Genomic DNA, 21,361 nt, shown 5'->3' with positions numbered 1-21,361 from the left:
TGTTTCTCTGGGAATATCTTGATTTCCCCTTCATTTTTGAATTATAGTTTTGATTGATGTAGAATTCTTTTTTGACAGGGTTTTTTTCCTTTAAGCACCTTAAATATGTCATTCTAATGCCTTCTGGCTTCTATGGTTTCTGATGAGAAATCACTTGTTAGTCTTATTGAAGAGACTTTGTACATTATTAGTCTCCTCTCTCTTACTGCTTTCAAGAATTTCTCTTTGGGACTTCCCTGGTGGTGCAGTGGTTAAGAATCTGCCTGCCAATGCAGGGGACACGGATTCGAGCCCTGGTCTGGGAAGATCCCACATTCAGTGGAGCAACTAAGCCTGTGTGCCACAACTACTGAGCCTGAGCTGTACAGCCTGCGAGCCACAACTATTGAGCCTGCATGCCACAATTACTGAAGCCCACATGCATACAGCCTGTGCTCCACAACGAGAGAAGCCACCACAATGAGAAGCCCGCACACCGCAATGAAGAGTAGCCCCCATTCGCCACAACTAGAGAAAGCCTGTGTGCAGCAAAAAAGACCAACGCAGCCAAAAATTAAAAAAAAAAAATCCTGGCTTTTTATTGTTTGATTATAGCATGTCTCTGTGTGGGTTCTCTTTGAGTTTCTCCTACTTAGGATTCACTGAACTTCTTGGCAGGGTATATTCATGTCTCTTATCAAATATGGGGCATTTTGATCATTATTTCTTCAAATATTATTTTTGTCTGTTTTTCTCTCTCCTCTCCTTCTGGAACTCCTATTATGCATATGTTGGCATGCTTGGTGGCATCCCACAGGTCGTTAGGTTCTCTATTATTATTGTTTTATTCCTTTTTCTTTCTGATACTCACACTGAGTAATCCCAATCGATTTATCTTTAACTTCTCTGATTCTTTCTTCTCTATGCTCAAATCTACCACTGTTCCCCTCTAGTGAAGTTTTAGTTATTGTATTTTCAATGCCAGAATTTCTATTAGGTTCCTTTAGCATTCATGTTCTCTTTGAGCAGAGCCTGAGGGTCAGCCAGATGTGAGAGCTTAAGGCCTTCTCAGGCCTTTTCTGAGCATGCTCTCCACTATGGACTTATACATGGCTTTCTAGATTCTCAGGAACATGAGGGGGCTTTTCAAGCCTTTATTCTCCAAAGTATCTCATTGCCCAGTCTTTCTTCTTGTCTATTATTTGTTCCGACTTGTTATCCCTGGACCCTAGTGGCACCTGAAGATGTTTATGAAAAATGCCCATCAGGTAGCTGCTTCAGCCCCTGAGAGAGTTCTGAGTTTGGCAAAACAAAAACCAAGACTTTTGAGCTTAGCTGTTTAGGGAGCCACCACACAGGTCAAAACAAGCAACCACAATTCATTGAGAATAAGGCCCATTCTTCTCCCTCTAGTACTAGGAACCTATACTATAAGTGTGGGCTGTTGTCTTCAAGACCACCACCTAGCTGGGTAGCAGGGGATGGTGCAGAGTAAGTTAAAATGCCACAAAGTTCTTTAACTGAAACTCAAGGTTATGTCTTGATGAAATGTTCCCTTGCTTGCTGTAAATTCTCAATTTGTTTCCAGAGTTCTGATAAAGTTGATTCTGACGGTCCTTGCCAGTTTATCCACTGCTTTTGTGGTGGGACAGTCTTTGCAAGTTCCCTACTCCACCATTCCTGCTGATGTTGTTAACAGTGTATTTTGATAAGCAAAAATTTTGCTAAAATACAATGAAACCTTTTACACTTGGATCTACAATTTGTCTCAAACTAATTTTTGTGTATGATGTGAGTTAGGGAGTTGAGGTTCACTTTTTATGTTAAGATATCCATTTATTTCAGCTCCATTTGTTGAACAGAATTTCCTTTGCCCACTGAATTATCTAAGTGCCTTGTTGAAAATTGATTAACTGTCCATCTTATGGACTGTCCACTCTGTTCTATTTGTCTATCCTTCAGCCAATAGCAGGCCTTCTTAATTATTATAGCTCAAAGATAAGTCTTGAAATCAGGTGACTTGTAAGTCCTCCACTCTGTAATTCTTTTTCAAGATTGTTTTCTCTACCCCTACGTTTCCAGATAAAGTTTTAGAATCTGCTTGTTCATTTTTCCAAAACCACTGCTGAGATTTTCATTGAGATTGGGATTGTATTGAGTATAGAGATCAGTTTGCCCATTTTATCTTGAATCCATTTTAATCAGACTTTTACCTCCATCATTCCATCAAAATGTTTCCTCTCAAGGTTACCAGTGACCTCCAAGCTGCCAAATTTAAGAGTTGGTTGTTACGTGTCAGTTTAATAGACCTTATAATACAGTATCCTCCCACAGAACCCTGTCACTACTATCCACTACCCTGCTTTATTTTACTGTATAGCACTTATTGCCATCTTACAAGTAGGTACTCTATATTTACTAGTTTATTTGTTTTCAGTCTTCCTGATTAGAATGTGAGTTTCATGGTTGCAGGGTCTTTGTTTTGTTCACTGCTATGTCTCCAGGGCCTAGAATAGTATCAGGCATATGGCAGGCCCTTGATAAAAAATATCTGTGAAAAGGAAAGGAAAGGGGGATGGAATAAAGGGAAGAGGAAAGAGAGAGAGAAAGAAAGAAAGAAATAAAGAAAGAAAGGGGGGAGGGAGGGAGGGAGGGAGGGAGGGAGGGAGGAAGGAAGAAAGAAAGAGAAAGGGAGAAAGAAAGAAGGAAAGAGAGAGAAAGAAGGAAGGAGGGAGGGAAAGAAGGAAGGAAGGAAGGGAGGGAGGGAGGAAGGGAGGGAGGAAGGAAGGAAGGAAGGGAGAAAGGAAAGAAGGGCAGGTTTCAGAAATACACTCACACACCTATGGTCAATTACTCTTTGACAAAGGAGGCAAGAATATACAATGAAGAAGACAGTCTCTTCAGCAAGTGGCATTGAGAAAGCTGGACAGCCACACGTAAATCAAAGAATTTAGAACACACCCTCACACCATACACAAAAATAAACTCAAAATGGCTTAAAGATTTAAATATAAGACATGACACCATAAAACTTCTAGAAGACAACATAGGCAAAACATTCTCTGACATAAATCGAAACAATGTTTTCTTAGGTCAGTCTCCCAAGGGAATGGAAATAAAAGCAAAAATAAACGAATGGGACCTAATCAAACTTACAAGCTTTTGTACAGCAAAGGAAACCATAAACAAAACAAAAAGACAACCTACGGACTTGGAGAAAATGTTTGCAAATGATGCGACTGACAAGGGCTTAATTTCCAAAATAAACAAACAGTTCATATAACTCAACAACAACAACAACAAAAAAACAAACAACCCGACCAAAAAATGGGCAGAAGACCTAAATAGACATTTCTCCAAAGAAGACATACGCATGGCCAACAAGCACATGAAAAGATGCTCAGCATCACTAATTATTAGAGAAATGCAAATCAAAACTACAATGGGATACCATTTCACATCGGTCAGAATGGCCATCATTAAAAAGTCTACAAATAACAAATGCTGGAAAGGGTGTGGAGAAAAGGGAACCCTCCTACACTGCTGGTGAGAATATAAATTGGTGCAGCCACTATGGAAAACAGTATGGAATTTCCTCAAAAAACTAAAAATAAAGTTGGCATATGATCCAGCAATCCCACACCTGGGCATATATCTGGACAAAGCTATAATTCAAAAAGATACATGCACCCCTATGTTCATAGCAGCACTATTCACAATAGCCAAAACATAGAAACAAGCTAAATGTCCATCGACAGATGAATGGATAAACAAGATGTGGGGTGTGTGTGTGTGTGTGTGTGTATATATATATATATATATATATATATATATATATATATATATATATATATATATATAAATACTACTCAGCCATAAAAAGAATGAAATAATGCCATTTGCAGCAACATGAATGGACCTAGAAATTATCATACTAAGTGAAGAAGGTCAAAAAGAGAAAGACAAATACCGTATGAGATTCCGCTTATATGTGGTGTCTAAAATATGACAACAAATGAACTTATCTATGAAACAAACAGACTCAGACATAGAGAATAGACATGTGGTTGCCAAGCGGGAGGTGGGTGGGGAGGGATGGAGTGGGAATTTGGGGTTAGCAGATGCAAACTATTATATACAGAATGGATAAACAACAAGATCCTACTGTATAGCACAGGGAAGTATATTCAATATCCTGTGATAAACCATAATGGAAGAGAATATTAAAAAGAATATATATATACACATATATATATATCTGAATCACTTTGCTGTACAGCAGAAATTCGCACAACTTTGTAAATCAACTATACTTCAATTTAAAAAATAAATAAAAATAAAAATTTTTTAAAAAGAAAGAAGGGCAGGTTTGCTTCCCCACGAGTAATCTTCTCTTTCTGATTGCTCCACTACTCCTTCTAGTTAAGATCTTTGGGAAGACACTTCCGAAGAGGAAGGAAAGTGGGGGCCAGGCCCCAGAAAATATGGAGGGGTAGAACTTTTCTACATGGTCCTGAAGAAGGGGAAGGAATATAAACAACAAGGACTGATCAACATTCCTGAACTCTGAAAGGCAGGGGAACTGCTAAGGTCAGCATGCAGGGCTATATCCCAGACAGCCTTGGGAACCCCCTCTCAGCAAACCATAAACAAAACAAAAGAAGGGCAGAGCAGGTGGACAGTCAGCAGGCGACAGGGATCCCTGCAGCCACCAGCCTTGCAGGAGGAGTGGTGCTAGGAGACTCACCTCTGTGATATTGAGCTGTGACCAGCCCAGGGATCACAAAGAACACATCTCCAAGCAAATCCAGGAAGCAATTTCGTGTATCAATCAGAGAGTGCTTGTTGTAGAAATATTCATTAGCCACAAGGTATAAATACTGGACAGGGATGTGCTGTAAAACATCACGGTTGCAAGAGATCTAGGTCAACAGCAATAGCCAACACACAGCAACAACAGTCAAACATTGCCTGTGCAGGCAAAATTCTGAGTGCTTTACATGCATTGTCTCATTTAATCCACGCAGTGACCCTACGATGCAAGTATCAAAATCAGCCCCATTTGACAGGTGAGGGAACTGAGGTTTAGAGAGGTTAAATGGTTTGTCCAAAGTGGTGGAACCATGATTCCTTCACAAGTCTATCTGCATCCAAATCCCATGCTCTAATCACAGTATGCACGCCTCTCTGAAATATTTCAGAAACAGCCACCCCTGGGCAGATCTGGCTACGTTGTTTGTGCGGCCCAGTGCAAAGTGAAAAATGTGAGGTCCTCGTTCAAAAACTCTAAGAATTTTAAGATAGTGACAACAGAACATTCAACCAAGTATAGGACTCTTCTAAGCATGAGGCCCTTTGAACTACACAGGTTGCACACTCCTGAGGCTGGCCTTGCTCCTGGTACCAGCACTGTCTCCAGACCTTTGCTCTTTGATCTAAGCGAGTTGGTCTCTTGGAGTTACCTCTTCTATTAAAAAGAAAAAATTGGAGATAGCCTCAACCACCAGAGGGCAGACAGCAGAGGCAAGAAAAACTACAATCCTGCAGCCTGTGGACCAAAAACCACAGTTACAGAAAGATAGACAAGATGAAAAGGCAGAGGGCTATGTACCAGATGAAGGAACAAGAAAAAACCCCAGAAAAACAACTAAATGAAGTGGAGATAGGCAATCTTCCAGAAAAAGAATTCAGAACAATGATAGTGAAGATGATCCAGGACCTCGGAATAAGAATGGAGGCAAAGATTGAGAAGATGCAAGAAATGAATAACAAAGACCTAGAAGAATTAAAGAACAAACAAACAGAGATGACCAATACAATAACTGAAATGAAAACTACACTAGAAGGAATCAATAGCAGAATAACTGAGGCAGAAGAACGGATAAGTGGACCTGGAAGACAGAATGGTGGAATTCACTGCTGCGGAACAGACTAAAGAAAAAAAAATGAAAAGAAATGAAGACAGCCTAAGAGACCTCTGGGACAACATTAAGCACAACAACATTCGCATTATAGGGGTCCCAGAAGGTGAAGAGAGAGAGAAAGGACCAGAGAAAATATTTGAAGAGATTATAGTCGAAAACTTCCCTAACATGGGAATGGAAATAGCCACCCAAGTCCAGGAAGCGCAGAGAGTCCCATACAGGATAAACCCAAGGAGAAACACGCCGAGACACATAGTAATCAAACTGGCAAAAATTAAAGACAAAGAAAAATTATTGAAAGCAGCAAGGGAAAAATGACAAATAACATACAAGGGAACTCCCATAAGGTTAACAGCTGATTTCTCAGCAGAAACTCTGCAAGCCAGAAGGGAGTGGCATGATACACTTAAAGTGATGAAAGGGAAGAACGTACAACCAAGATTACTCTACCCGGCAAGGATCTCATTTAGATTTGATGGAGAAATCAAAAGCTTTAGAGACAAGCAAAAGCTAAGAGAATTCAGCACCAGCAAACCAGCTCTACAACAAATGCTAAAGGAACTTCTCTAAGTGGGAAACACAAGAGAAGAAAAGGACCTACAAAAACAAACCCAAAACAATTAAGAAAATGGTCATAGGAACATACATATCGATAATTACCTTAAATGTGAATGGATTAAATGCCCCAACCAAAAGACATAGACTGGCTGAATGGATACAAAAACAAGACCCATATATATGCTGTCTACAAGAGACCCACTTTAGACCTAGGGACACATACAGACTGAAAGTGAGGGGATGGAAAAAGATATTCCATGCAAATGGAAATCAAAAGAAAGCTGGAGTAGCTATACTCATATCAGATAAAATAGACTTTAAAATAAAGAATGTTACAAGAGACAAGGAAGGACACTACATAATGATCAAGGGATCAATCCAAGAAGAAGATATAACAATTATAAATATATATGCACCCAACATAGGAGCACCTCAATACATAAGGCAACTGCTAACAGCTATAAAAGAGGAAATCGACAGTAACACAATCATAGTGGGGGACTTTAACACCTCACTTACACCAATGGACAGATCATCCAAAATGAAAATAAATAAGGAAACAGAAGCTTTAAATGACACAATAGACCAGATAGATTTAATTGATATATATAGGACATTCCATCCCAAAACAGCAGATTACACGTTCTTCTCAAGTGCGCACGGAACATTCTCCAGGATAGATCACATCTTGGGTCACAAATCAAGCCTCAGTAAATTTAAGAAAATTGAAATCATATCAAGCATCTTTTCTGACCACAACGCTATGAGATTAGAAATGAATTACAGGGAAAAAAACGTAAAAAGGACAAACACATGGAGGCTAAACAATACGTTACTAAATAACCAAGAGATCACTGAAGAAATCAAAGAGGAAATAAAAAAATACCTAGAGACAAATGACAATGAAAACACGACGACCCAAAACCTATGGGATGCAGCAAAAGCAGTTCTAAGAGGGAAGTTTATAGCTATACAAGCCTACCTAAAGAAACAAGAAAAATCTCAAGTAAACAATCTAACCTTACACCTAAAGAAACTAGAGAAAGAAGAACAAACAAAACCCAAAGTTAGCAGAAGGAAAGAAATCATAAAGATCAGAGCAGAAATAAATGAAATAGAAACAAAGAAAACAATAGCAAAGATCAATAAAACTAAAAGTTGGTTCTTTGAGAAGATAAACAAAATTGATAAGCCATTAGCCAGACTCATCAAGAAAGAGGGAGAGGACTCAAATCAATAAAATCAGAAATGAAAAAGAAGAAGTTACAACAGACACCGCAGAAATACAAAGCATCCTAAGAGACTACTACAAGCAACTTTATGCCAATAAAATGGACAACCTGGAAGAAATGGACAAATTTTTAGAAAGGTATAACCTTCCAAGACTGAACCAGGAAGAAACAGAAAATATGAACAGACCAATCACAAGTAATGAAATTGAAACTGTGATTAAAAATCTTCCAACAAACAAAAGTCCAGGACCAGATGGCTTCACAGGTGAATTCTATCAAACATTTAGAGAAGAGCTAACACCTATCCTTCTCAAACTCTTCCAAAAAATTGCAGAGGAAGGAACACTCCCAAACTCATTCTATGAGGCCACCATCACCCTGATACCAAAACCAGACAAAGACACTACAAAAAAAGAAAATTACAGACCAATATCACTGATGAATATAGATGCAAAAATCCTCAACAAAATACTAGCAAACAGAATCCAACAACACATTAAAAGGATCATACACCACAATCAAGTGGGATTTATCCCAGGGATGCAAGGATTCTTCAATATATGCAAATCAATCAATGTGATACACCATATTAACAAATTGAAGAATAAAAACCATATGATCATCTCAATAGATGCAGAAAAAGCTTTTGACAAAATTCAACACCCATTTCTGATAAAAACTCTCCAGAAAGTGGGCGTAGAGGGAACCTACCTCAACATAATAAAGGCCATATATGACAAACCCACAGCAAACATCATTCTCAATGGTGAAAAACTGAAAGCATTTCCTCTAAGATCAGGAACGAGACAAGGATGTCCACTCTCACCACTATTATTCAACATAGTTCTGGAAGTCCTAGCCACGGCAATCAGAGAAGAAAAAGAAATAAAAGGAATACAAATTGGAAAAGAAGAAGTAAAACTGTCACTGTTTGCGGATGACATGATACTATACATAGAGAATCCTAAAACTGCCACCAGAAAACTGCTAGAGCTAATTAATGAATATGGTAAAGTTGCAGGATACAAAATTAATGCACAGAAATCTCTTGCATTCCTATACACTAATGATGAAAAATCTGAAAGAGAAATTATGGAAACACTCCCATTTACCATTGCAACAAAAAGAATAAAATACCTAGGAATAAACCTACCTAGGGAGACAAAAGACCTGTATGCAGAAAACTATAAGACACTGATGAAAGAAATTAAAGATGATACCAACAGATGGAGAGATATACCATGTTCTTGGATTGGAAGAATCAACATTGTGAAAATGAGTATACTACCCAAAGCAATCTACAGATTCAATGCAATCCCTATCAAATTACCAATGGCATTTTTTACGGATCTAGAACAAATCATCTTAAAATTTGTATGGAGACACAAAAGACCCCGAATAGCCAAAGCAGTCTTGAGGCAAAAAAATGGAGCTGGAGGAATCAGACTCCCTGACTTCAGACTATACTACAAAGCTACAGTAATCAAGACAATATGGTACTGGCACAAAAACAGAAACATAGATCAATGGAACAAGATAGAAAGCCCAGAGATTAACCCACGCACCTATGGTCAGCTAATCTATGACAAAGGAGGCAAAGATATACAGTGGAGAAAAGACAGTCTCTTCAATAAGTGGTGCTGGGAAAACTGGACAGCTACATGTAAAAGAATGAAATTAGAATACTCCCTAACACCATACACAAAAATAAACTCAAAATGGATTAGAGACCTAAATGTAAGACTGGACACTATAAAACTCTTAGAGGAAAACATAGGAAGAACACTCTTTGACATAAATCACAGCAAGATCTTTTTTGATCCACCTCCTAGAGTAATGGAAATAAAAACAAAAATAAACAAATGGGACCTAATGAAACTTCAAAGCTTTTGCACAGCAAAGGAAACCATAAACAAGACGAAAAGACAACCCTCAGAATGGGAGAAAATATTTGCAAACGAATCAACGGACAAAGGATTAATCTCCAAAATATATAAACAGCTCATTCAGCTCAATATTAAAGAAACAAACAACCCAATCCAAAAATGGGCAGAAGACCTAAATAGACATTTCTCCAAAGAAGACATACAGACGGCCACGAAGCACATGAAAAGATGCTCAACATCACTAATTATTAGAGAAATGCAAATCAAAACTACAATGAGGTATCACCTCACTCCTGTTAGAATGGGCATCATCAGAAAATCTACAAACAACAAATGCTGAAGAGGGTGTGGAGAAAAGGGAACCCTCTTGCACTGTTGGTGGGAATGTAAATTGATACAGCCACTATGGAGAACAATATGGAGGTTCCTTAAAAAACTAAAAATAAAATTACCATATGACCCAGCAATCCCACTACTGGGCATATACCCAGAGAAAACCGTAATTCAAAAAGACACATGCACCCGAATGTTCATTGCAGCACTATTTACAATAGCCAGGTCATGGAAGCAACCTAAATGCCCATCAACAGACGAATGGATAAAGAAGATGTGGTACATATATACAATGGAATATTACTCAGCCATAAAAAGGAACGAAATTGAGTCATTTGTGGAGAAGTGGATGGATCTAGAGACTGTCATACAGAGTGAAGTAAGTCAGAAAGAGAAAAACAAATATCGTATATTAATGCCTGTATGTGGAACCTAGAAAAATGGTACAGATGAGCCAGTTTGCAGGGCAGAAGTTGAGACACAGATGTAGAGAATGGACATATGGACACCAAGGGGGGAAAACTGCGGTGGGGTGGGGATGGTGGTGTGCTGAATTGGGCGATTGGGATTGACATGTATACACTGATGTGTATAAAATTGATGCCTAATAAGAACCTGCAGTATAAAAAAACAAACAAACAAAACAACTAATACTAAACTTTCATTGGGTTATTTGTATGGAAATATGTTAATATAAATGTTTCAGACATTACATGAAATTTCTAAAAATCTTATATTTGTATTTGTATGGAAATATGTATGGAAATATGTTAATATAAATGTTTCAGACATTATATGAAATTTCTAAAATCTTATATTTGTATTTGTATGGAAATATGTATGGAAATATGTTAATATAAATGTTTCAGACATTATATGAAATTTCTAAAAATCTTATATTTGTATTTGTATGGAAATATGTATGGAAATATGTTAATATAAATGTTTCAGACACTATATGAAATTTCTAAAAATCTTATATGTTCTGGTATAATGTTATAAGTAATAATCCTAGTTATTACTTTAAAATGTATATCTCAGAAATAACTAATTTTCTTGTCAACTGCATTATTATGAACTTTCCTCAAATCTTTAACAGTGGTCATTTTTAAGTCTTTTGTCATTTACAGACAGTTCTCGGTGTACTCTGATGCTTTTGCAAATATGTTCCTATAAAAGGCTTTCATCTTCAAGAAATTCATGGAAAAGACTCTGACAAGTACAGGTTTCTGGTAACTGACTGTACTGCTGAACTGAATGAATAAGCATTTTCAGAACTCTAAAGAAAAACTGATGAACTCATAAAAGTGCTAACAAAAGATCAAGATGAAAAAAAAATTAATTACATGGGACTGAGTGAACTGATGAGGATGAGTATAATTTTTGTGACTTTCTGTCTGAATTTTAAAAAAAAAATCCCACAAGGACTCAGAGGCAAAGAATATACAAATCAATTTTCACTGCAAAGTAAAGGAGCTGTTACAGTGGAGGATTACTGGACTGAATGTCAATATTATGACACAGTATGAGTGTGTTTCATGTTTGGTAATTGCAATCATTGTTGCTTTTGTTGTGGTCATCCATGTACAATGCTTGGTGTCAGTCTATTTATCTCTTGTAAAAATAAAATACAGTGTGTGTGTGTGGAAAAAAAAATTGTTGTTTATTTATTGTTGTTGTTCAACAACAATTGTTGTTCAGAGGATCACACAAGATACAAAAAGAAAAGCATGCTGCCTGGCACAGAGCAGGCCTTCAGTTCTGTCAGTTCCCTCTGAAACCCATTGCCAAGTCCTTTAACAGAGCATCCCATGCTTTTTTGACCTGACACCAGGCTGCCTCCCAGTCTTCAGTCCTTCAGTGTGGCCCCAGCACAAATGCCAGAGGATGGAAAGGAAACATCATAAAGGTTCAAGATCTGCCACATTGGTGATGTTCGTGGGAGTCTGGTGCTCTGGGGAACACTGGGAGAAGTTACTGCACCTCAACCCCCTAACACTAAGACAGAGGCACAGCCCTTCATAGGTTTCTTTGGGATTTGGAGGCAGCGTATACCACGCCAGGGGATGCTGCTTGGACACATTCACTGGGTCCTCTGAAGGCCAACTGCTTTTAATCAGGCCCAGAGCAAGTGAGGGCTCTGCAGCGGGTCCAGGTTCTGGTGCAAGTTCCCCTGCGTGGCCCATAGGACCAGCAGACACCTCGGTGCTTGAGGTATCCAAGGGGGGTACATACGCCATGTGGAGCCTCTGGCGAGCCCCAGCTGGGCAGTCACAGTGCAGACCCCTAGGGTTCTGGAGCAAAATTATGGCTTCTGCATGAGAAAACTACTTACCATTTGGAAAGTACTTCCTGCCTTGCTACTGGGAGGAAGAGAGACTGCGTGCCCTTCTGGTCCTCCTGCAGCTTCCCACACACCTACTTCCCACCCGCTGGGACCTAGCTCAAGATACCTTCTCCTCTTGAAATGCCCTCCTGCTCAAATGTTCCGCTTCGCTAAGGCCCAGATCAATGGCCTCCTCCTCCATGAGGCCATCTCCAATCCAGCCTGAGAAATTCCTCTGTCCAACATATTTTAAATACCTGAAACCTTCATCCCAACTCTCATCACCAGACAACCAAGACTCACCAAACATCCCCTCTAAGCCTTAGGACCTGATGGATCCCTTGCCTTCAGTCTGGGCCACTCTGCAGCCATAGGGCTATTTCTAAAGTGGAAGTCAAAGCATGCTTCTCTTTTTCTGTTCCCAGCTCCCAGAATAAACTTTATATTCCTTCCATAGCATGAAACAGCTGCCAGCATCCTCCCCTGCTGCAGCCAACCTCTTCCACTGATCTCCTTACGCTTCTCTGCTCCTAACTGGTCCTCTCAGCCCCTCCGGCTCCCCTCAGTCCTGCTCCTCCATTAACCAGACAAACTTAATTCATCCTCCAAAGCCTTCCTCCCCGAGGAAGCCACCTGCTCCCTCCTGTGGGCACCACAGGGCCTCGAACACATCTCTGCTCTGGTGTGTACAGCACCTTACCAAAGTGCCCGGTCATGTCCGTCCACCGCAACAGTCTCTAAGTCCCTCAAGTGCAGGGGGAGTGCCTGCTTATCACTGCACCCAGTGCCTCGGGAAGTTCTGGGGCATGTGGACGCATAAGAAACATTTGTTCAATAAAAAATGAATGAAATGAATCTGCCACAAAATACACACTGAATAAATGTTTATGGAAAGAAGAAAGGAAGGAAGGAAAGAAATCCATCTCTATATCCTAGTGTCTAGGATAACTATATCTCTAAATCCCTAGTGCAGGGAGTGAGTGAGTAATGGTCCTCGGTATTGCTAGAACCTAGTACAGTGCCTGGCTGGTATGTAGGTATGTAGTGAATATGGGTCCCTAGTCCCAAGTGGTTTTCAGAATTCAGAACTTTTCCGTTCGTAGACAGATAATTCAGTACATATGCTACATATTATGTGATATGTTCAGGGGTGGGGGGACGGGGCAGCACCCCAGCCCCCATATTAATATGCCCACAGAGAAACATATGGTGGGATAAAGTGAATGAACGTATAGCAACAATAAAGACCAATGGCTACGTATCAGTCTAGGTCAATTTTGGCTGCCATGTAGGTCACAAGAAGCCTTTGGGTTGTCAGCACGATTTGGATGTTGAGATTGTGGATAAGGGATTGCAGAACTCTGCTTAGTAAAGATCTACTAAATGAATGAATGAGGAAGATCTGTACCCCCAGTGCTACCCCTGTGTGTGACCCAAGGAGGTTTGTGAAATGAATGGATCTTGGAGAGTCAGGCTCACTTACCAGGATTGAGTGTATCAACTGCAGGGCGAGGGACTTGTTGGAGCCCCCGAGGATCTCAGGAAACTCCTTTGGAAAGAAGCAGGTGCCCCCTCTGTGAGCACAGCAGGTCATCTGAAGGGAAACTGGTCTCCCCGAGGGCCCAGGCACCCGCCTTTCAGAGGGGAGGCTGGCAAGAGCAGGAACCCTTTCAGCCCCCAGGGGTCCACGTGTAAGGAGCAGCCTCAGTGGGTTGGTTGAGCAACGAAGTTTCTTCTCCTCACATTTGATAAGAGGCAGCCATTCCCTGTCATACCTGCAGTCTTGTGGGAGCTGAGTGGCTGCCCTGTGGAAAGGCCATGTTATGGACTGAGTGCGTCCCCTACCAAATTCCTATGTTGAACACCCAGAATGTGACTGTATATGGAGAGAGGGTCTTTAAAGAGGTCTTTAAGCTAAAATGAGGATGGTAGGGTAGGCCCTAATCCGGTCTGATTGATGTCCTTATAAGAAGAGGAAATTTGGAAGTGCTGAGACTCCAGGGGTGCGCACGCATAGGAAAGACCTTGTGAGGACACAGCAAGAAGGCGGCCACCCACAAGCCACGGAGGGCGGCCTCAGAGGAAACCAAACCTGCTGGCACCTTGATCTTGGACTTCTAGCCTCTAGAACATTGAGAAAATAAATTTTTGTCGTTTAAGCCACTAGTCTGTGTTATTTTGTTATGGCAGCCCTAGGAAACTAACACAGGCCACCACTTGGCTTCAACAGCAAGTTAAAAGAGAGGTTGAAAATCTCAAAACTAGTGGTTTATTTACTGCTCTCTTTCTAAAGACCTTTGTCATTAGGGTCTCAGAAGCCAGCAGTTGGCAGGGGAAGGCAGCTTAGTGAGGTTGCAGAGAAGATGGTTAAAAACACAGGGGCAGCTTGGTACAGAGTAAGAGCTACGAGCAATTATTTTTAAAATGACCCTTCCCTAGCCAATATCACAGCTTAAAAACATGAGGGGGTAGAAGTAGTATTCACTTGTCAAATGAATTTCTCTGGTACATTTTCTGCTGAAAATCTTGGGGTAACGAGTCATGACAGATATTTAAACATATCTGTCTTCTCCCAGAGTCATTGAAATAATCCACAAGTACATTTTAACTACAAGAACCCTCTCTGTACGTTCAGGAGCTAGGATTGGTTTTTGGAGATTTCCTATGGTCTCAAACAACCAGCAATGGTCACACAGAATGACAGCACCCATGCAGCCTCTTGTGCATGCAGACCTGGGCACCAAGTTCTGTTCTCCCATTTGAATAACTCCAATATCTAACATTTACTGAGCACTTAGACTATATGCCAAGCTACCTGATGTGTACCTGTGAGGTGGGTAATAACATTAGCCCTATTTCATAGATGAGGGAACAGAGGTTCAGAGAGGTTACGGAGCTCCCTAAAGGTCACGCAGCAGGTAAATAGAGAACTCAGCATTTACAGGCAGAGCCTAAATACACAAAATGTATACAGTGCTGTCTCCTCTCTAGCTAGGAGACTTAGGAAAGTCACATTAGTCACTTTGAGTCTCAGTTTCTTTAGTTGCAAAATGGGGATAATAATGCCTGTTTGCAAGTTGTATCGACAGCATGCACTTGGCTTATGGAAGGCACTCAGTCACAGTGGTTATGGTGGCGTGGCTATTATCAGTAGCAGCTGCCTTCCTTTTTCTAGCACAGATCCAGAAAGCATTAGAAGACCTAACTTAAGCCACAGCCTGTGACTCAGTTGCCTCATTTACAACGAGGGAAAAAATCCCCAACCCTACTTACCCCTAAACTTTGGTCTATGTGTCAAATTAATAATTACCAGAACATGCCTTTAACAGCTCAGTGAACTCAGGGTTCTGATTCTGATTCTAGAGTGTCACCAACTAGCCTTGTAACTTGACACACTTCTGTATTTCATAACCTCACTTCCCCCAGCTTGAAAGGTAGAGGTTGGTCTGCAGAAGTGAGCTTTGATATATTAAGAATTGAGGGGTTTCCCTGGTGCCGCAGTGGTTGGGAATCCGCCTGCCAATGCAGGGGACACAGGTTCGAGCCCTGGTCCCGGAGGATTCCACGTGCCGCGGAGCGGCTGGGCCCGTGGGCCACGATTGCTGGGCCTGCGCGTCTGGAGCCTGTGCTCCAGGCAAGAGAGGCTGCGATGGTGAGAGGCCCGCACACTGCGATGAAGAGTGGCCCCCACTTGCCGCGACTGGAGAAAGCCCTCGCACAGAAACGAGGACCCAACACAGCCATAAATAAATAAAAGTAAATAAAATTTTTTAAAAAATTAAAAAAAAAAAAGAATTGAGCACTCTGCTCTTCTGAGGACAGACGAAAAGCTTATTTTGAATGGGGAGGGTCTTCTCAAACTACAGGGTCACGAAATCATGGCTCCTACTCAGCATTCAGGCCTCAGCTCAAATGATCCCTCCTCAGAGAAGCCTTTCCCGACCCCTGCTTCCCTCCCTAAAGAAGGCTCCTCTTCCCAGTTGATGTCCTTCATAGCACTTAGACTCTCTGAAACCATCCTTTCAATCTTGCATGTCACCCGTCTCTCCCCTTGAGAATGTAAGCAGGCAAAAAGCAGGAACCATGTGACTTGCTCACTGCCGAATGCTGTTTTTTTATGAGTGCAGGGCACATAGTAAATGCTTGGTTCATACTTGTTGAATGAATGAAACAATTCAATAATTTTGCAACTTGCACTGCCTTAGAGAGCGTTCTTGGAAATCAAATACCAGAACCAAGGCTGGACATGAGAGTGTAAAGGACTGAAGTTTTCTAAACCTGTATGAATTTCACCTTTGAGGTAGTAGCAGTGCTTATTTGAAACAATCGTTTGTAATGTTTTGAACAAAGTTCAAATGGGTCCAATCCTCTCTTACTTTTTTGTAGAGTTGTTTCTTTAAACCTATACGAGGAGCAGGGTGGACACTTGCTACGGCTGCCCCCAATCCGCAGTTCTCCTCCTTCAGAGAGAGGAAAGATGAGAAGTACACCCAAGCTGTGTACCTGGGTGACGGGCTCCAGCCCTCATAACGCTGGGTGAAATCTGTGGGCGTGCCCAGTGTGAAGCAAACAGGAGCAGAAGGAGGCACAGCAGGAGTTCTTACCACGGGCAGCAGGAAGCCACACTCGTGGTTATTGACTCCGATGACAGAAGGAACTGGCTTAAATGATTTTTGAGCCAATAGGTCTAAAGGGTCATGAGGAGAGAAAAGGCCATCAACCACTCGAGTGAAAGACTTGGTTTTCTGAAATAAGGAAGAAGAGAAAAATCGGCAGCTGTTTCTCTTCACGAAATCTGCTGTCCCCAAACCCTAGCCTAGCTGAGCCAACCCACTATAGCAAAGGGCATTAGGAAGGGAAAAATAAGCCACTCTTGGCCCAACCCAACACATCAGTGCTGCCTGGCCAGCTCTGCCATTCACTTAGGCAAAGGGGCTCAACTTTTCTGGGCCTTAATTTCCTCATCTGCTAAATAGGGATAATAATAGTAATAACCTAAGAAATATAATACCCCTGCACAACGGTTCTCAGAGCATGGCTCCTGGACCAGCAGCGTCAACGCCTGGGAACTTGTTAGAAATGCAAATTCTCATGCCCCATCCCACACCTGCTGAATACACAACTCTGGGGGGTGCAGCCCAGCAAACAGCCCACCAGGTGAGTCTGATGCATGCTCAAGTGTGGAACCACTGGCCAAACGCAATGGGCAGAGTGGTGAGGGGAGGGGATGGCCAGGGTAGTGTGGGTTCGTGTGAGTGTCTTCCTGAGGCATCTTCCTCAGCACTGGGCCTTGGATCTGGATGGATATTTCTTGGGTCTTAGGAAGTAACACCTGGCTCTATTCATGATTTTTTTTAGGTCTCTGTTCTGGGAGTGGGGGTAGAAGGGAGCACACAAAAGAGCTTTCACACTACACTGGGTCAAGAACTTATTACCCATTTCCTGGACCCTAGTAAAACTCACAGCAGATTCTCAGTCCATGCCAAATAACTATTTAACAAATGTTAGAATCGAACAGGTAAGGACCTAATTCTCTCAAGGACTACCAGAGGGTCTCAAGATTGGAAGATTAGACATAAAAGATCATCCAGTCCAATGAATCATCCAGTGATTGAAATTCGTCAGCAGTCATGTAGACCCTGCTTGCATACCTACAGAGGTGGGTATCTCACTGCCTTCTAAAGGAGCCGGTCCTTTTTCAGACAGCTGAGTTTTTAGAAAGTTCTTGGTCATCTTAAGCCAAAATGGCTTCCCAACTTCCAGCTCTTGATCTTGACTTTAGTTTCTAGTGGCCTGTGGAGCAAATGTGGTCCCTCTTCCCAGTGAGATGCCTTCAATGATGTAGAGACAACCTTTGTATTTTGTTGGGTCTTATCTAAGCTAAGCAGCACCCTGGCTTGTCAATGTCCTTAAATTACCTATAAGGGTTCTATATGCCACATTGTTTTTTTACAGCCGTTATTATGAATCCCCAACCGCCATCTGTCCAAGTCCCAAATCAAAATAAATAAGAGAGTGGCAGGATTTGTCTACCACTCCATTCAAAGGGCAACACTGTCCCCAAACTCTCCCCTCCCTCTTCACCTGGCTGATGCTCAGCAACTCCTTGGAGGATTTTGCTCGCAGGAACTGTAGCAGGGCCACGGAGTCTGACACGTTGCAGGCACAAATATCTGCAACCATCTGCGACTATTTCCGGAGAAGGGACAGGTCAGCGCACAGGACTGAAAGCCTCCAGGAAAATGAAAGTTGGAAAATGTCCTCAGTCCAGCCCCAGGTTGGTGCTTTATATATGAAGTCCGGCCTGCTGCCTCTCCCCACCCCCACGTGCTCATAATGGAACGCACACATTGAGGACAGGTTGGCACTGCATCATCCTTGCTCTCTTGCCTGACCCTCCTTGTCATCTTTAGCAATCACCAGAGCTGGATCCATCTCAGCTTATCAGCTCTGCTCCAGCCCCACCCCAGCCTGGAACATCTGAACATGCCCTGAGCATCCTTTTTCTATCTCTACACCAATTCCATTCATTCTTTGAGGCCCAAGTCCCATCTTTTCCAGGATATTCTTTTAGACCATTGCAGCCCCCATGAGCCCCTTCCTCTTCTAATCTCCTGTTACTCCAAGTGTCCTCACCTCCTCTACCTAGCTCTTTGCTAAACACCTTCTTGCCCTGTCATTGGACTTCCCACATGTGTAGAACTTGTCCCTTGAGAGTGGTGGTCCTTACTCTTCTGGGAGTCATAGATGCTCTGAGAATCCAATGGAAGCTACAGACCTTCTCTCTGGAAAATGCACAAACATAGAGTCTCCATACAACTGTAGGAGTTCTAGGACCACCTATCAAACTCTCCATGGATTCCAGGTTAAAAATCCTTGCCATAAAAAGATTATAGTCTTCTCAAGTTAGTATATGTCTTCTCCACTTATAAACCCATGGGTCTTAAAACAGAGCAGGGAAAACAATGAGCACTCAATATGTGTGTGGCGAATGCACAAACTAAAAAAAGCTTGATATATCATGTTACCAAAATCAATATTCCCTGTGTATTGAGGGTATTTTGTTTTACGATATTATAACTCTATGTTCCCACTCTTGGTGTAAGTTGTTATTTTCTACAAGGTGTTTAAGAAAATGCACCACTAAAGCGAATAATACCCAGGAGGTGGCTCCACAGTCCAGGGCTTAATTAGTATTCATTGAATGAATCAGCTCATTCGTTAACTCATTCATTCAGCAAACATTTATAATCACCTAATATACACCAGACATTATGCTGGGACATGAAAGATATAGAGACCTTGGCCTCTAGGTCCTCTTATCTGGTAGAGCGCTAAGACAAGATGATAGATGACACATACCTAGAACATATGCCTCACTTCCCCCTCACAATCTCATGCCAGACAGCATTTATCAGTCACAGCATTATTTCACACTGAGCTGGAAACAACCTCAGAATCTTTCTTAACATAGTACTCTAGGTGGAGTAGATTTAGTACAGGAGAAAAGCCATACATAATACAGAGGACTGAATTATATATCACAAGCAAAGAGTAATGGATAAGATGTAAGAACTATTACACATATGCTTATACACACACACTCACGCACACCAGCAGTAGTGCATTGTGTACCTGGACCGATTTGCTATTGAACCAGCCCTTCCATGGAGCAACAAGGGTCACCTTGGGCCAACATCAGATCCTTTGGTCATGGTCAGCAAGGATAGCCAAGCACGTGGTCTATGGACACCTGACCACATTCTCTCCTGACCAAGGAGAGGAAGCTGGAGAAGAGTTAACAATATACCTACATCATCATTCCTCTCGTAATCAGGGGCCTTCAGGTAAGGGATGATGGCCACCCCACTCTCCATGATGGCTCTGTGGAATAAGCCTTTGGCCATGGGGGACAGAATCTGGAGAGAGAACACAGGAGACCCAGGAAAAGTTATCCAGGGGGCTCCCCACCTATCACACACAAAACCCAGCCCTTCTTTAAGGAAAACTTCCCAGGAAGCCTTCTTAAGAGCTCTAAACTCAGAGGGGAAAAAATCCTGGTTTGGAGGTTTCAAGGACTAGCTGCGAAGGTTTGGGCAAGTTTTCTAACCTCTCCGAGCCCCAGGTTCCTCATGAACTTGGAGGTCAAGCATTCTGCCGTGGGAGTGCTAGCTCCTTCACCCCCCGTCCTTGAAATGAGACTGAGCCCTTAACTCACGATGTATTTGTGAGGCTCGAGGGAGACAATGTGTTTATAAGTGTTTGTTCAACATGAAAGCAGCAATTAGATGTGAATGACTCATTGTCCTCATTTTTGAGGTGACAAAAAGGTGACACCGAGGTTCCTTCAAGTCCCAAAGAGAAGAACTCACAAGGCTGGAAACACTTATAGCTCCTGCTGACTCGCCAAAGATGGTCACGCAGTGTGGGTCCCCATCAAAGAACTCGATGTTCTCCTGGACCCAGGTCGGGGCAGCCACCTGGTCCATGAAGGCCCAGTTCCCCAGTGCGTGCTTGTCCCTTGTGCTGTGGACAAGAGGCAGGGTGAGAATGCTCAGGTGGCCGCTGTCTGCTTCTCACAGCCCAGGGAGTGGGTTGCAGAGGCCGTGGGCTGGTGTCAGGGCATCGCCACCTCAGCTGGAAAGGAGCTGAGAGTCAGAGGCCTGGGGCAGCTGGGAAAACCAGGCTTAATTCTCACCCTCTGCTGGGATTTGGGTTTCTTTGAGAATCTGATGATAGCTCCACACCCCAGAAAAATGCACAGACGATCTTATATGTGCAATCCAGGGTAATCATAGGCTCCCCTGCATCCATGGATTCCAGAAAAGTCCTGCCCCTGAGAGTTGGTCTGCACCAGGAAGCAAGACCACCCTGGGCACAGGGGTTCCAATGAATGACTAAATGAATAATAATGATAATAATAGCAGCTGCTGCAGCATCGTGCACAACGCTGTCCCAAGGGCTTTACAGCTGATGCTCCTATGATCCTCCCACCCTGTGAGGTAGGTGGTGCTGGTCTTTCTCCTTTATCCCTCTGGGTCTTCTCTTCACCCTTCTCCACCTTGTTCTCAAGACTGACCTTTATGAACTGTGGCCAGTGGGAGACACCAGCTGGGGGCTTCA

The 21,361-nt window shown here is 42.1% G+C and overlaps 1 protein-coding gene across 2 annotated transcripts in view; it reads right to left on the bottom strand.

The window, feature by feature from the left end:
- Positions 1-21,361, bottom strand: part of CES5A (carboxylesterase 5A) — a 39,752-nt gene that overhangs the window by 11,058 nt on the left and 7,333 nt on the right. For both annotated transcript variants that reach the window (XM_036833354.1, XM_036833355.1), the window contains exons 5-11: positions 20,611-20,764; positions 20,053-20,157; positions 18,323-18,427; positions 16,846-16,983; positions 14,341-14,346; positions 13,722-13,787; positions 4,727-4,874 (exon numbers count right to left, since the gene is read on the bottom strand). In XM_036833354.1, coding sequence (XP_036689249.1) covers positions 4,727-4,874; positions 13,722-13,787; positions 14,341-14,346; positions 16,846-16,983; positions 18,323-18,427; positions 20,053-20,157; positions 20,611-20,764 — 722 coding nt within the window. The remainder of the gene's footprint in view (positions 1-4,726; positions 4,875-13,721; positions 13,788-14,340; positions 14,347-16,845; positions 16,984-18,322; positions 18,428-20,052; positions 20,158-20,610; positions 20,765-21,361) is intronic.

The sequence above is a fragment of the Balaenoptera musculus genome, chromosome 19 (assembly GCF_009873245.2).
Source record: "Balaenoptera musculus isolate JJ_BM4_2016_0621 chromosome 19, mBalMus1.pri.v3, whole genome shotgun sequence".
Lineage (NCBI taxonomy): Eukaryota > Metazoa > Chordata > Mammalia > Artiodactyla > Balaenopteridae > Balaenoptera > Balaenoptera musculus.
The sequence above is the reverse complement of the archived record's forward strand: the minus strand, read 5'-3'. Positions and strand labels throughout refer to the sequence as shown.